This window comes from Mustelus asterias, chromosome 17 (assembly GCF_964213995.1).
Source record: "Mustelus asterias chromosome 17, sMusAst1.hap1.1, whole genome shotgun sequence".
NCBI classification, from domain to species: Eukaryota; Metazoa; Chordata; class Chondrichthyes; order Carcharhiniformes; family Triakidae; genus Mustelus; species Mustelus asterias.
Genome location: NC_135817.1, coordinates 79556117 through 79573438, shown reverse-complemented (window position 1 = coordinate 79573438; position 17322 = coordinate 79556117). Strand labels below are relative to the sequence as shown.

Here is a 17322-nt window from a genome sequence, read left to right as displayed (position 1 = left end):
CAGCAATAACCTGCTCAGCAATGCTCCGTGTGGGTTCCGCTCGACTCCAGATCTCATAAAAGTTCAAATATGGACAAAAGAACTTAAATCTGAGATGAGGTGACACCAAGTTAGCTTTTGATGGAGTGTGGCATCAAGGAACCTTAGCAAATAATGAGGGGTGGTGTGGCAGGAGGTGGAGGGAAGGAATGAGTCTCTCCACTGGTTGGAGTCATACCTGGTACAAAGGAAGATGGTTGTGGTTCTTGGATGACTTCACTGCAGGAGCTTCTCAGGGGAGTGTCCTAGACTAATCTTCATCTGTTGTTTCATTAATGATCTTTCCGCCATCATAACATCAAAAGTGGGGATACGCGCAAATGATTGCAGTGTTCAATACCATTCACAACTCCTCAGATAGTGAAACAGTCTGTGTCTGTGTGCAGCAAGACCAGGGCAACATTCAAGAACTGGGCTGGTAAGTGGAAAGTAACATTCATGCCACATGAGTGCCAGGAATGACCATTTCCAAGAAGAGAATCTAACCTTTGACACTCAATGACATTACCAAAATTGAATCCCCCTTAATATCAGCATCCTGGAGGGTTTACCATTGACCTGAAACTTAACTGTACCAGCCACGCAAATACTGTGCCAATAAGTGGAGCTCAGAGGTTGAGATTGCTGCAGTGAGAAACATTCCTGGCACCCCAAAGCTTTTCCACCATGTACAAGGAACTGATCAGGAGGGTGATGGAATACTGTCCGCTGACAGTGTACTTCAAACAACACACAAGAAACTCAACACCATCCAGACAAAGCAGCTTACTTGATTAGCACCACATCAACTAACTTAAACACCTCCACTATCAGCACAAAGTTGCAGCAATTTATCAAGGTTCCTTCAACACATCTTCCAAAACAGTAACTTGGAGGAAAAAGAGCAGCGTAGGCATGTGAAACACCGGCTGCAAATTTCCATGTCATACACCATCATGGACCCTGTCACTGGCTCACTGTCACTGGGTCAAAATCTTGAAACTCTCTCTCAACACCACATGAACTGCAGTGGCAGTTCAAGAAGATGGCTCATCAGTGGTTTCAATGATGATTAGTGATGGGTAATAAATGGTCTTGCCAGCGAAGCTCATGCAACAAATGAATAAAAATAACCTACAGCCACTGCCATTCCCCAGCACAAACATCCTCCACTGCACACAAATTGAAAGTGTTTAAAAAAAAACAGTATTCAAACCACAGTTCATTAAGAATCGTGTTAAATTTATTTATGTAATACATTGTAGAAAGCCATTCTTAAAGCTACATCTGTACAACCCATCTTACCACTGAGAGCACATCTCAGTATATACATCTGTTTCAAGCATGTCCCCATGAAGCCGCTTGCTCTGTCACGGGGGTATGCAAGCCACAGGGACACAACTAACACAGTTACATTCAGAAAAAGAATCAAAGAGTAACATGAGTAAAAGATCCCAAGTAAACAACGCTGAAATTGGTACACAAAACACAGGCACAAGGGACCAGACATTTCCTTTATTCTGTAGCTCACAGACACTGTACAGCATCAAAGAAGATTCAGTTTAACAGCAGCTCTCTTGCAAAGAAAAAAAATGTTCTGTTGTGTTACCTGGAATAATCAACACTAACACTACAATTTTACTGCATAGTAAGCCTGCTTTTTCTCACCTCACTGCCCTATTCCAGCCCTCCCACCCACCCACCTCAAAAAAGAAATACCAAACCAGCATGGTATCCGCTCACCTGCGAAGCAGTTTAAACCAAGACAGAAGCACCCAGAATCCCTCCCCACCGATTGCAGCACAAATATGTTAAAGCATGTCTCAATTTAAGAAGAACTTCATAATCTGCACAAAATCACAAGATTACAGTACAACCTGCTAACAAACTACATGATAAATAGCAATTGGGTAGGAGACAAATATCATCATCATGCACTAAGTACAGAGAAATCCTAACAATTCACAAAAAACATTCATTAATAATCATGTAGTGAAACAGTTAAAATGCTCATCAAGAATACATTTGTGTTTGTTTCTTAATTTTCGCTTCTTCCAGTTCAGGCATCTACTTGTGTTACAGCACAGCTGTTCAAAAAAGGCGAGAATGAGCAGAATAATGGTACACGGAGTGTCTCGGGCAAACTGAACACCACACAGTAGAAGCTTTCATATGCTGTCCAGCTCGGGAGATTATACTACTGTTTAGAACGGATGCACGAGCACGCTTTAGTTTTGCATCTGTTCAAAGAACTTGTACGTTGGATTCTCGTATCCATTTTGCTGCATCTTTGAGAGGTGGCGTTCCTCTGGGGTTACAGCGGCATCAACCTGGGGATAAGAGACAAGAATTGTACAATTTTGCCAATATTTAATAAAGATTGCATAATGCATCACACAACATTGAGGAACTGCACTGCACCCAGCTCTGGTCTGTGCTATTTGCTTATAGGCTGTTGATTCATTTTCTTCAAATTGCATAAACAGTTGGTAACACATGTATAGACTGTAGCAAAGTAATTTTTAAGTTAAAATGGTCAACATTTTGTGCAGATTCTACCCCCACTCTCTTTCCTTTTGTCAGTCCACACTCCCTCTTTTCCTGAAGAGGCTGATTGGTCCTGGCGTACAGTTCCATCGCTGTCAATCACTATCCAGTTGACCTGCCTCGTGACCATACCCCCAATTGTGAGCCTTGACTGAACGCCAGTGATCATGAATGACGGTACAACTGAGCCAACCCATCCTGAAGACCAGAGGCTTGCTCTCCCAACAGGGTTCACGGACAATTATCTGATTATATCTTGCCTCACTAGCCAAGGGAGCTGGTTGGAAATTGCATTCCGGTCCTGTTAAGTTATTCAGCATGATTACTTGCAAAGTGTACCTTCTTACACATGCCCATCTGTATTGGAGGGGCTGAAAACTACTTTGGGACTGCACATACATTAACACAGCCTTAATTGTTAATAACAATCAGGACTTAAACCTCAACATTATAACTAGTCTTACAAACTGGGTCACAGGCAGCAATTTCAGAATGTTTTTGAATTTCTAGCTTCAAAGTACATTACTAAAGGTAGTTAACTCCTGGTACACAAGATCATGAAAGTCAAGGATAAAAGAGCTGCTATTAAAATAACAAGGGAAAAAAGACTTGCATTTATTTTGCAATACTTTCAATACTACAGAATGTTTTACAGCCTATGAAGTACATTATGAATTGTAGTCACTGGTGTAATGTAACAAACATGAAAGCCAATTTGCACACAGGAAAATCCCACAAGCAGCAATGTGATGATAATTATATCAGCTATTTCCAGCTGTGGGGTAAACATTGGCTAGGACACCAGGGAGAACACCTCTTCAAAATAGTGGCCTGGGATCTTTCACTTTCACTGGAGGGGCTGCTGCTATAAGGACTCATCTGAAAGGCAGCTTCTCAGGCGGTGCAGTACTCCCTTAGTATTACACAAAGAGCATCAGTTTGGATTATGTGCTCAAGTCTCTGGAACTGAATTTAAGCCTATAACCTTCTAATTGCTACCAACTGAGCCATGGCTGATGAAGGAAGATCAAATATAACAGGCGAACTGGTGGTCCTTGAAGCAAATTAATACTTCCAAACTAGTAATAGTTTAATTTAAGGTAATAATTCTATGTATGCGAAATAGCACTCGAGTTTCAAATACTTGGCCATTACTGGACATCAAACTCAAGGTCTTTATGGAGTTATGTTCAAGTTTTCTTAAGGGAAAGGTTTGCACTCTCCAAGGGTGACCCACTTGAGAATGCTAACATGGTTATCCCTTCTCAATTGCTTGAGCACGGCTTGATGATAATAAGCAGTCTTCATGGAGACATCTGTGTGCTTGACAACTTAAAAAGACAACATTAAGACACAGATGATTGAGATAAATGTGGAAAAGCATTTCAAAGTGTTTGGTAGATTGAAGAGTCTCAATTGCATTGAACATTGTTGGGAACTAACAGAAAATGCAAAGAAAACAATTTCATTTCTCTGAGAAGAACCATACGTAGTATAAAAGTGTTAAAACAATGTCACTGTGGGAACCTGCTGCACTGTTTTATCATCCACTCTGCGAGATTTCACTGGAGTGAAGTCATCATGGCTGTTGTAACTTATTTGAGAAAGCCCAGCACTGATGTATGGGGTTAGAGTACTGAACTTTCTAATTGATCCATCGCATTTGTATTCATTTATTCATGCTGTCTACACAGTCCCCAATGCTGCCTGTTAATAGTATGATAATGTATTGCCTGATGTGGCACTTAGCCAAGTAGCAAGATCCTAGATTAATTCCTTACTCTAACAGATGGTTGATATTAGTTGGGGTGACAGTAGTTCTGGGAGGAAGGGGAGCAGTAAGGTAGCACTATAACTGACCACAAGACTACAGACAAGTGGGGAAAAACAGAAAGCAGACTAGTAAGCCTGGATTTCTGTAGCAAGCCTCCTTTCCAATTGGGCCACTGGAGGTGGTAACTTGTGTGGAGCATAAAGCTTTTGGGCTGAATGGCCTGTGTGTGCTGCAAACTCAATGTCGTTTTATAGTGAAAGTATGTTTATATGTTAGCATCATAGGATGTAAAGTTGGATAGCTTCCTAATGCGTAGTGCAGGCTCACACTTCAGAAATTATATAAAGCATTAGATGGAGAGACAGCAGATGATACTGTATCACAGTAGGGTATCAGGAGGGTGTAAACTTGGAATGCAAAAAGATTTACAAAGCCAATCTCTTGCGGGGACCAATGATTAGTTAATTGTTGAGACAAATTCACATTACTCGCTCAGCCTCATGTCTGCAGTAAAACAACACCCACCATTAAGGCTCACATAGAAATGGGCCAAGTGACTGGGAGTGTGACATCCTGCAACTAATTCTTACACTTACCACTATTACTGCTATTTTCTATCTTCAGGCTGCATTTTTACATTAAAATCCCTGGAGGGAGTGACAATGCGAGCTCCTGAGCTGATCAGAGTAATGAGACTTTGCTTGCCAGCACAAATCATTTGCACATGAATAATGGTTACTTGGGCAGAGAACAAGCAGAGAAACTGATAGTGAAGCAATAAATTAAAAATTTCAGGCAAAGATGGGAGAACATTGGAAAAGTGGGATCAAAATGCAACGTAAAAACAAGCAGTACCAAAACAGTAGATCTTCCACTGATTACTTGGGTTTAAATAGTTGGTAAATAATAACCTACCTCAACAACCCCATGATGGATAGATGTATACTGCTTCTTTTTCAGCATCACCAGGGTGATGACAATCACTGTCGCTATGACGACGCCTCCAACCATGAGACCAATGATAGCTCCTTTATTTGATCCAACATCCTCTGGGAAAAACACCTACGAAGAATAATTGCACATAGATATAACCCAAACTTAACACTTCCTGCACAACATTCATGTGATAGCACATTGCAACAGATATTAGCAAAGCAGCTGCTTGTCTTTGTTGCATTAAGTCTCAACCATGCAGGATATTTAATCTTTTGAGACCTGCTGTGAAATTTCACAAACCACAAGATTGCAGTTTTGAGTTTATTTAAACAGTACTGTGCATGTGCAGATCTGAATGTTTACCATATTGCCTAGGAATTCAATTACTGTACACACAAGTCGAGGTATATTTTTAAAATGGCGAGGATTCTCATTACTCACCCTACTTGGACTGGTTGTCAAATAAGGGCAATCTTCGAGACACACAGACACCTACATGCCCCCGACACCCACACGTCCCACACTGACACACATGCCCACACACACACGCCCACAAACCCCCCAACACACCCATACACACACACAGGCGCACACACACACAGGCGCACACACACACAGGCGCACACACACACAGGCGCACACACACACAGGCGCACACACACAGGCGCACACACACACAGGCGCACACACACACAGGCGCACACACACACAGGCGCACACACACACAGGCGCACACACACACAGGCGCACACACACACAGGCGCACACACACACAGGCGCACACACACACAGGCGCACACACACACAGGCGCACACACACACAGGCGCACACACACACAGGCGCACACACACAGGCACACACACACAGGTACACAGACACGAATAATGAGACACACACACACACAGGCACTCCCCCACCACACATGATTACAATTATTCTCAACTGCGCCAAGGCATTTAGAATACTTGGTTCTTAAAATAAAAAGCATGTGATCATGCCTATTTTGGATTCACTGCGGAATTTGACAGCCAGTTTAATTATCAAAATTAACACTGAGGTGCCCAATTTAACCATTTGCCTGCAGGGTTCCCATCTGGTACCTGTAAATAGCTTAAAGAAAAACCCCTATTGCTTCAAACTGGAATGAACTGGAACAGTAAGCACTAATGCAGGGAGTAACAACATTTTATACTTCAGATATCAGAAATGTTTTCTTCTTTGTCTCTGCAATTTTTAAAAGCTTAACAGGACTGACAAAAATGGGGGGAAAGCATCTATTTTTTAGTTCTTTTTTCAACAGGGTCACTGTCCAACCTTGCATTTATTTAATGCTTTTAAATTCACTTTGATAGGAGGACTGGAACAGTAGAATTTTGTTAGGAAAACACGTTGTGAGGAGAATACAAAGACTTTGCAAAGGGATATTGATCGGTTAATTCAGGGAGCAAAAAATTGGCAGATAATGTGAAAAACTGTGAGTTATGTTTTGTGTACAAGGATCCCCCAAATCCTTCTGTGTAACCCATTAAAAAAAAATTCTACTCTTTCAGTCTTCCTACCAAAGTGGATAATTGTCCCAAAATATTTCACAGCAATGTTATTAGATAAAACTTAATACCAAGCCATATATGAAGATTTTATGACAGACGACTAAAAGCTTTATCAAAGAGTTTTAAAGAGAATGTTAAAGGAGGAGATATAGGGCCGGATTCTCCAATTGTGCACCCTAAGACCGGATATTCCCATCTGACTCAACAGACCTTTAAATGGTCCATCAGATTTTCTGTCTTGCCCAAATTTTGGGGGGGGGGGGGGGGGGGGGGGGAAAGAGGGGAAAGAGTTCCAGCACTGGGGTCTTGACAGCTAAAGGAACATCTGTCACTGGTGGATCAATGGAAATCTGGAATGCTGGAATTGAAGGAGGGATGAGACGGAGCTGGAGGAGATGATAAAGAAAGGGAAGGGCGAAGCCATGGAGGAATTTGAAAGCAAGAATGAGAGATTTGATCTACACTGGGAGCCAATGTAGATTAACAAGCACAGGAGCAATATGGACTTGGTATGAATTTTGATAGGATACAGGCAGTACAGTTTTGGATGAGCTCAAAGTTCTTTGTTACCTCTTGGTTTGGCTATTCCAACACAATGCTGGCTGGCCTCCCATATTCTACCTGCCAAAATTCGGGGATATCCAAAATTCTGTTGCCTGTATCCTACCTTGAACAAAGTTATATTCACTCGTCACCCCTATTACCGCACACTTCGTGAAATTACATTCCATCTTAACCTTCTTGCTTAATCGCTTAACCAGTTTATGTCCCTTTTCAGTCTCTTTCCATTCTCCCCGTTGCTCGCATGATTATCTAGCTTTGTATCGCCAGCAAACTTGGATGTGTTACACTCGGTCCAATCAAATGAGAATGAAATGCCAAACACGTCTGATTCAGGATGGAGAGAGATTTGGTGTTGTTCTCTTCTTAATGGTGGGAGTTGCAAGAGAGGAATGTGCTATTGAAGTAACCTTGCTGGGTTGCTGCAGTGCATCCTGCAGATTGTATATAGAGCAGCCACTGTGCATTGGTATGGTGAGGGTGGATATAGAGTCCAGTGGCAGGTGCACTGATCAAGCGGTCAAATTTGCCATGGATAGTGTTAGCTTCTTAAATGTTTTGCAGCTGCACCCAGGCAGTAAAGTGGTATGTGTGATCATACTCCTTACTTGGTGGTTACCATGTATTGCCACTAATCTGCGACATCATAAACTCACTGACTCAAATCTGACTCAGCGTTTGTCGACTAAAACAGCATGACTCCCCAAAATACCATTTTCTAAATCTTCAGCCACAAATTGAACAGCATAAAGGGAGGAATAAGTGCAAATAGCACAAGTTGCTTGAGCTTTTGTGGGCCACATCACCAGACAATTCACAGTGGTTTGGTCAGTTATAGCAAGGGGATCCAGGAACAGGGATATCTGCCACCTTGCATTAACAGTACTATTTCAAGATTAAGTTACCCCTCATTGAATTGAGGTTCCAAAATTATTAGGAATGCTTTTCAAATATTTAATCGCAGTCCATGCCAGCAATTCACTCACCAGCTTCTGATGATGGACCTCATACCCAGAGTCCTGTCGGAATTCAGTCTCCATCTTTACTTCAGCTATTTCCTCTGTCTTAATACCAGTGAGTCCAGAACCTGTGTATATACAAAACCGTTAAGGGCTTTTTCCCATAACTTTGCAATGGGAATGTGCAACTGACCCATAAAATTAAGAATGTTTCAGGTGCCAAGTTAGTTGCTCTCAGCTAAGGAAAGAAATGCTATAACTGAGCTTGAATTCCAGGGCTAGGGAAAGGAGAGAGAGAGAGATGAAACTCACTCTGGACTGATAAACAAGTAGCACTTAGAGAGATGAGGGGCATTGCTGTTGCAGTTGTAACTTAGCAAAACCTTGCATTAGGGCAAGAAGAAAATAAATTCTGTCCTCTCTCTGCCCTCACCCTTCAACCACAATAGGACATCAACAGAAAACCCAACACTGCAGGCTCTTATAAAGGTGGGAGGTGAGGGCAAAAGAGAGACAAAGGGAAAAGAGAAAAAGGAGGGGGAGAAAAAGAAAATAAACCATCAAATTCCTCAGCAAAACATTCCCCACGATTCCCTTCACAGCTTAATCATCCCTCAATCTCTCTCATTTGGGCATTATATTTGTGCAAATTGAAATGAGGTAAGCAATTTATGAGTAAAAATGGAACCAAAAATATTAATTCAAGCCACAAAAATCAGCATTACGCAAAAGCCAAGCAAATAGATACCTGGTCGAGTGGTCAGTCCTCTGTCTGGTGCTGGCCGTGCATCAACTGGTTCAACTGGGCAATTACATTGAGAAGTAAAACAAAAGAGTAAAAAATCAGCAATTGGGAAACAAAATTAGGAGCAACAAAAGGGAGTATGAGCAGCGTGTACAGGCCCCTCCATCAACCACAACAGGATAATCACTGGCAATCCAAACAAATGAGACCAGCCTCAACGTAATTAGAAAACCGGAACCTTGAATTGCTTCTGTGCTATCTTCCAGCTGAAAGACCACTCCCTGCATCACCCCCGTCTAATCTCTCCCAAAAATCTGATGGACAACACAATAACCACTTGCTTTAATGAGACCAGAAGCTTGAATATTGAGAGAAGAAAGAATTGCCACTTATTTGTTCCTTCCTTTTAAACAGTGAAATTTTATAATTGCAACTGGTACCCAAAGTAAACATGCTCCACGGTAGAATTGTTAGATTAGATCATAAAGCAAGAGATTAAAATAGCCAATGAAGAAAAAACCATTGATAGGTTGTAAATTATAGCTATTGAGTGGAAGCCTATTGGAATCCGATTGCATAGGAACTTATATCAAGCATTTGGACATTTAGCTGAAGATAATTAATTACTGGGTTTATTGGGAGAAAGCAAGAGTAAGGGATTAAATTGAACAGCTGACAGATATTGAGTGTACTGCAAGATTCCATGAAAATAATTTATGAAAAGTATAAATAGAATACATTTTTAAGTATTAGGGAGCGATGGTGGTGGTGGTGACGGGGGAGGGGTTGGGACAACACAGCACATTATAAATAGAACAGAAGATAGGGTTCAGGATTACAGGTTGGATTTGACTTTTAAACGAGGACAAGTTTCACTACCCTGCTTTATGAACTACCAGCTATGCCCAAGATAAACCCTCCCCAAACATTGCTAAAAAATTAACACAGGCTTTCAGAGTCATTCTTTGCCATCTCTGCTACAAACCTTTGGCCTCGCTGAACAGTCATTGAAAAGGGCTGCGTAAATAATCTAATCTCACTTATGGACTTGGAAAGTCACCTAAGAAACAGGACAGAGGGTACCTGTGAGTGTGTGTAAGCCACCCACATCCTGTAATTAATAAACCAACAAACATGCATTTTTCACTTTCAGTGAAAGAGCCTGTGCTTTTTGGATAGCTCAGATCTGATTAACAGTCGTAAGGTTGTATTTCTTGCAAGATACTGCACTTCATCTGCTTTTACAAGTTAAATGAGATGAAACAGAACCAAAATCTTAAAAGTGCTCAAGTTAAATTATGTCTTTTTTTAAACAAAGGGAAATCTGTTCAGAATCCTGCTAAGAGTATCAGCATTTGGTAGGCCTCCCATGTGACTGCAGGGTGCTGGCACGGCCTCACACAGTCACTTTCCATTATCAAAGCCAGCTGCCAATCCTTACAGAATGCAGGCCTACATTACTGCTCAACAACCTGTTCCAAACGGGAGTGGAAAGCTGGCTTATCAGGGCAAGCGCAGTCACTCCAGTGAGCAGGGCACTACATCTGGATCTCCATATGGGCAATATGATAAAATATCTTCTTTGAAGATCCAAATTGTAAAAAAAATGTGTCACTGGGTACAAGCTCAGGAAAAAGGCACCTACTCGGAGTTTCCTGTTCTAAGTTGCACGATTGTATAAAGTACAAAATGCGTCAAAGGCCATATAACCTGGCAAGGCGTGGTTGCTAAAGACCTTTTGTATCAAACAACTTTGGCAAAGGTTTTGAAATGATCTGCCTGTCTTCCCTTCTTACAGACAGGGGAAGTGAGAGCAAAACTCCATTTCATCTAAGTTATTAGGTTTTATTGAGGTTAAGTTGCGGGAATTCGCTTTGAAATGAAGCTCTTACCATTTTCTCTCTCAGGTTTAGCATCAAGTATACCCCAATCAGGTAAGCTCCCTCTACTCTGCCTCTACAATGTGCCCCAGTCCCAATCTCATGAGGTTTAACCATACCAGTGTGGAACTGTTTCCACCATCCTGTTACTTGGACGAATGTATCAATAAGAGGCAGACTGGGGACAATGTTGTATTATAGATCCAAATTCCTACGAATCGGAATGCTTAAAATCAGTTCATGTATGACCCTATAGAAGGAACCGTCACCCTATTAGTCCGGACTAGACTTGCTTCCAGGATCCAGGGGAAAAGGTTTAGGGTCTCAGTCATTGTACTGGTATCCCATTCGACTTTTTTCTCCCATCCTTTTAAAATTTACTAAATTAGAGAACAGTTTTTCCTCAACAATCAATTTCACTTGGAGGCAGCATGTTCAACTGAGCATGCTGAACATTATTAAAAAGATTAACTATTATGCAGGCGATCATAAATTTTCACATCCTAATTATGCTCATTAGAGCAGAAAGGGCTGTGTTGCATATCACATTGTTAATAATAATTAGGTTTAAGTTTTAAGATGCATTTTGTATTTTTTGATGTATGTTCTTTCTCCTCCATGCACGCTGTCTTCCTTTAGCTTTGGTTGTTGCAGTGAGGCACACAGGCAGATTAGATCTATTCAATTTATTTCAACCAAATATATCTTGAAAACCAGAACATCGTTTCCATTTAGCTAACAGAGATAAAAGAGAACAGCATAATCATGGAGGGAAAGAAAAACATCACATTCAATAAAAAATTGATTTTAGGTTCAATGAGGAAGAGGGATATTTTTTGCATTCCCTCCATCTTTATCTCTCTTTCTCTCTGGGTCAGGAAACATTTCAGTAGGAGATAGAGGATTAAGCTTTGCTGAGGCTGATTTGTCCTTGACCTGGCTTCTTAGTGGCTTGCAGCTGCCACATAAATACTGTGGCTGCAAAAGCAGGTTAGAGGCTGGACATTCTACAGTGAGTGACTCCTCTTGATTCCTGAAAGCCTCTGTAAAACAAGGTGAAAGTCTGGTGTGATGGAACATGCTCCACTTGTTTGTATCAGGGCAGCTACAATGTGGCACCTACTGGCTGCAGTATCTACCAAGATACAGTACAGTGACTTGCTAAATTTTCTTCCAAATCCACCACCTCTACTGCCTAAAAAGACTAGGCACAGTAAGTAGTCTCACAACACCTGGTTAAAGTCCAACAGGTTTATTTGGTAGCACGAGCTTTGGGAGCGTTGCCCCTTCATCAGGTGAGTGGGTCAACTCCACGTCTTAAAAAGAGTAGGACAGTAAATTATTTTGGAACGCCATTCTATAAATTTTCCTCCAAGTCATATACCATCCAGACTTGTGGCCAATGACAATGAAGGAACACAAATTCTGCAACTTCTGACCTAACAGGACTGTGGGTCACCTTCACACACAGATTGAGCAGTTCAGGAGAATTAAGGATGGCCTATAAATGCTGGCCTTTCTAGCAATGCCCAAATCCTATGAATAAATTTAACCCAGGAGTGTGTTCCCATTTCCATCCCGGGAAGCTCTTGGTGTTTGCTCAAACTCCTTCTTAATGAGTGGGTGAGTTGGGAACTCGCCACATAGAATCACAGAATGGTTACAGCACAGAAGGAGGCTATTCAGCCCATCATGTCTGTAAGAGCAATTCAGCTAATCCCACCTTCCCCCTGTAGCCCTACAAAAATTTTCCTTCTGGTATTTATCCAATTCCTGTTTGAAAGCCATGATTTAATCTACTTCCACCACTCTCTTAGGCAGAGCATTCCAGATCCTAACCACTCGCTGCATAAAAAAAGTTGTTCCTTATGTTGCTTTTGGTTTTTATGCCATTCACCTTAAATTAGTGTCCCTTGATCTTGACCCTTTCATCAATGGGAACAGGTTATCCCCATCTATCTCCAGACCCACCCCCCACCTCATGATTTTAAACATCTATCAAATCTTCTCAATTTTCTCTTCTCCAAGGAGAACAATCGCAATTTCTACAATCTATCCATGTAACTAACATCTCTCAACCCTGTGAATTCTTTCTTCACTTTCTCTTACACCTTATCTTTCTTAAACAGTGATATCCAGAACTGGACACATTACTGCAGTTGAGGCTAAACCAGCACTTTATTTTAAAAAAAATCACCATAATTTAATTCTTTCATTTTCTATGACATTAATTACAAAGCTCAGGATCCCAAATGGCTTATTAATCATTTCTTCATTAGTTATGCCAGTTTCAATTATTTGTACACATGCAGCCCAGTTCCCTCCATTCCTGCTATTTCATGTTGTCTCTCCTTCACACTACTCTGGACTAACTTTCATCTGCCATCTGTCTGCCCATTCCAATAGCCACCTATAATCTTCGTGAGGTCAATCACTATCCTCCTCAAATTTTGTGTCATCTGCAAATCTTGAAATTGTACCCTGTTCATCCAAGTCTAGATCAATAGATCAAGAAAAGCAGTCTAATACTGACCCCTGGGAAACCTCACTCCATACCTTCAGTCCGGAAAACAACCACCACTTGGTCTCCATCACTCAGCCAACTTCATATCTATAATGCCACAGTTCCTTTTATCCCATGGGCCTCAGCTTCAGCTTCAACAAAAAGCCTGCTATGTGGCACTTTATCAAACAGCTTTTAATAATGTGGCGAATGAGAAGGCCCTTTGTGAACAATGACATAATTCGCTGCACGGCTGATGTTAATTCTGAGCTGAGTGGAGGTGATGTGAAAGACAATGATCATGAGAATAGCCCAGACATGATGGGCTCACATTTGGAACCCACGCCGATCAGGACTGCATTATCAACGTGCAACAGTATAAAGATAAAACACAGGGGTCGATTCTCCCATCACCATCCGCAAATCCAGGTCAGATTGGGAGATGTGCGTGTCGGCCATTTCGCGGGATTCGCGTATACGTTCCCGAGCCAGAGAACAGGCTCAGTCGGGACCGCACTGGAAACCGGCAGGAAGAGAGGTAATTGATTTTAATCTGTTTTAAATGTATTTTTAATCTATTTTAAATGTCATTATCAGGCCCGGACGGAACTTGCCGGGCCCAATAGCATCTCTGCCAGGAGTACTTCACTCCAGCAGGGTTTAGAGTAGCTCCCCATGTTTGGGGAACAAGTGGGAGGCCCCACCGGAGTGAAGGGGGGAGGGGGCAATTGGGGCCCCCAGGGGGTCAGACAGTGGGGGGGTGGTGCCCCCAATCATGGGCACCCTGGCAGTGCCAGCCTGTGCCCCCTGGATTGCACTGCTGGGCGGGCGGGGCTGGAGATCAGAGTGCTCCGGGACGGGGGATGGTTGGGGCTGGGTGGCCGCAATTGGGCCGGGGGGCTGGAGGGGCAACACTGTGGGGGCTCCGGGCTGGCCAGCAAATGGGGAGACTGACAGATCGGGGCCACTGCGCATGTGCAGAGTTCCAGAGCTGTCAGACTCCTGCGTGAATAGGCCCTGCCGCCCCCGCCCGCCCCCCTCTCCCCCCTGGTTTTTAACTATATTCACGATAGTGACCTCTGCATTGCACAGAGTGGAGAGATTCGGGTCTGAAGTTGCAGTCATGATCTAGATCAGTTTTCTCGCCAATTCAGCATTTTTGGGAGAATCGCCCCCACAATTTCCGATATCCTTTTTTGTGGCAATAATTCCTTTGCCAATAGCAGAACCATATGGAGCAAGAGATCCCAGATTTGTATCTGAACTCAGTTAGCTGATCTCAAAGAGGACAATGTAAATAGACCCATCATTTCTGGAGTAGAATTGGGAGAGGAAGGAAGAGGAGAAAGAAATCAGCCAAAATTTCCAATTGTCAAATAGATTTTTTTGGACAGCTCTGGACTTTAGGCAAGGACAGTCTCAGGCTTGACTAGGATTTCTCTCTTGGTCCAAAAAGAGTGAGGGAGGACAAGGAGACAAGTGAGAAATATGTTCAAGGCTACCCACCAAAAAGATGGTGTTTGTAGTTGTTGTTAGAGAATTTTTTAAAAGACTGAATTACCAACCTTTGCAAATTGAACGATCAAGAAAATGTCTGCCATGCTCAGATAATTTTTGAGTAAGGAGATATATCTATTATAGAATATATTTTTCTAAAAGGGCTTTGTATTGTTCTTGCACTTTGCTGCCATATTTACCCATCAGGCTGGGGAGAGGACTATTCACTGAAACTTCGACCATACACAATAAAGGAAAATATTACCTAGTCTGCTTCTGCTGAATTAGAGGGGGAATAAAATTACCATTAGTGAGGATAACAAATGTGATTTTCTACTGATATTAATTGTAACTGTTAAATAGGTAAAGCATTTCAATTACACAGTCACTTTGATACCTTATTCCAAGTCAGAACAAAACGTGAACCACATTAGCTCATAGATATAGCTGCCCTTACTCTCAATGGTGCTGCACATTAAATAATTTGACATGCTATCCGAATGCTGTCTATGCTTGAAGTGTGGGTTTAGTGTCCAACAATTCTCCACTTCCTACATCCTGGTGTTCAAATCCAGCTCTTCCATTACCCTATTACCTTCGTTCTCCGTGTTGGCAGGGATGGAGTCAATGACAAATGGGTGCAGAGGTTGAAGGTCATCCAGGTTGAACTCTCCATCATCTGGCAGAAGCTCTATTGTTGTTTTTGTTTCAGAGAGAGATGGGACCAGCGCATCGTTTCCATAGCTAATTCGTGTGTCGCTGACAGAGTTCGCCACCATGTCGTCGATGTAGCTCTGCTCCTTCTGCAGCAGTTCATCTGTGTTAATACAATGCTCGGGTCACATTTTTGGAATGGTGCACAGGTTATTAGCATTGACATCTAAAACTCAATATTAACCCACTTCGATTCAAAATACTAAATGCTCAAAGGTTACTAGTTTGAACACGGAGGGGAAACTTTGGAAAGGCAACAATATCGTTAACTGGAAGATCCCGATTTTACTGATTAGTTTCTGGAAGTTGTTGCTCCCTTTCTCCACAGACTTTATTTCATTGTAACCCACTTTGACAACAATGTTCCAACAGTGAAAATAGTTTTATTTTGAAATGCAGGCCCTGCACCAGTGATTGACCTGTTGTTCATATGGTTTTTTTTCAGGAGTTGGGAGGAAGGTGCAGGTGTGGTGAGGGCAGCAGGGAAAAAGACCTTGGTGCATCTCTACACCCTTCATTTCATTTGTCTCTGCTCATCAGAGTCAAGATAGGCATTTGTTTCATTTTGGGAACCCATCCTTTAAATCACAATGGTTATAGCACAGAAAGAAGTCATTTGGCCTGTCAAGTCTGTGCTGGCACTCTGAAGGAGCAACTCAGCCACTGCCATTACCCCGTAGCTTTCCATATATTCTTTCTCATCAGATAAATATCCAATTCCCTCTTGAATGCCTCCACCACTCTCGAGCAGTGCATCCTAGATCCTAATACTATGTAAAAAAGATTTTCCTCATCTCACCATTGCTTCTTTTACCAATTCCTTAAATCTATGCTCTTTAATTCTCAATCTTTCCAATGGGAAGTTTTCCACTATCTGCTCTGTTCTGATCCTGCATGATTTTGAACACTGCTTTCAAATCTCCTCTCAACCTTCTCTTCTCCAAGGAGATAAGTCCCAATTTCTCCATTTATCTACAGAATTGAAGATCCGCATCACTGAAATCATTTATGTGAATCTTTTTTGTGCTTGCTCCAATGCTTCACATCATTCCTAAAACGTGGGTAAATAGAGTTGAAATCAACCATGATTGAATGGTGGAGTGGACTCGATGGGCCGAATGGCCTTACTTCCGCTCCTATGTCTTATGGTCTTATGGTGATATCCAGGACTGGAAACAATACTCCAGTTGAGGCCAAACCTGTCTTCTACACATGTTTATAACAAAACTTATCTGCTTTTGTATTCAATGTTCCTATTAATAAAGCATAGAATTCTGCATGCTTTATTAACCACTCTCTCAACCTGACCTACCAACTTCAATGATTTATATGCACATACATAACCAGGTCAACTGCTTCTGCACTCTCTTTAGAATTGTAATCTTTACTTTATATTGACTCTGTGTTCTTCCTACCAAAATGAATCACTTCACACAGTTGGTATTAAATTTCACGTGCCGTTCGCCCATTCCACCAGCTGTCTATGGCCTTTTGAAGTTCTACACTATTCTGCCTATCGTTTGCAATATTTCCAAATTTTGTATGATCTTCAAATTTTGAAATTGTGCCCTGTATAACAAGGTCCAAGTAATTAATATAAATATATATATATATATATATATGATAAATATTTCAGG

General features: G+C 41.8%; 1 protein-coding gene across 2 annotated transcripts in view; it reads right to left on the bottom strand.

The window, feature by feature from the left end:
• Window positions 1-1239: 1239 nt before the first annotated feature.
• Window positions 1240-17322, bottom strand: part of LOC144506644 (amyloid-beta precursor protein-like) — a 189115-nt gene continuing 173032 nt past the window's right edge. For both annotated transcript variants that reach the window (XM_078233035.1, XM_078233034.1), the window contains 5 exons: window positions 15567-15788; window positions 9095-9148; window positions 8374-8474; window positions 5255-5401; window positions 1240-2348 (listed from right to left, as the gene is read on the bottom strand). In XM_078233035.1, the coding sequence (XP_078089161.1) occupies window positions 2247-2348; window positions 5255-5401; window positions 8374-8474; window positions 9095-9148; window positions 15567-15788 (626 nt within the window). In that variant the 3' untranslated portion in view covers window positions 1240-2246. The remainder of the gene's footprint in view (window positions 2349-5254; window positions 5402-8373; window positions 8475-9094; window positions 9149-15566; window positions 15789-17322) is intronic.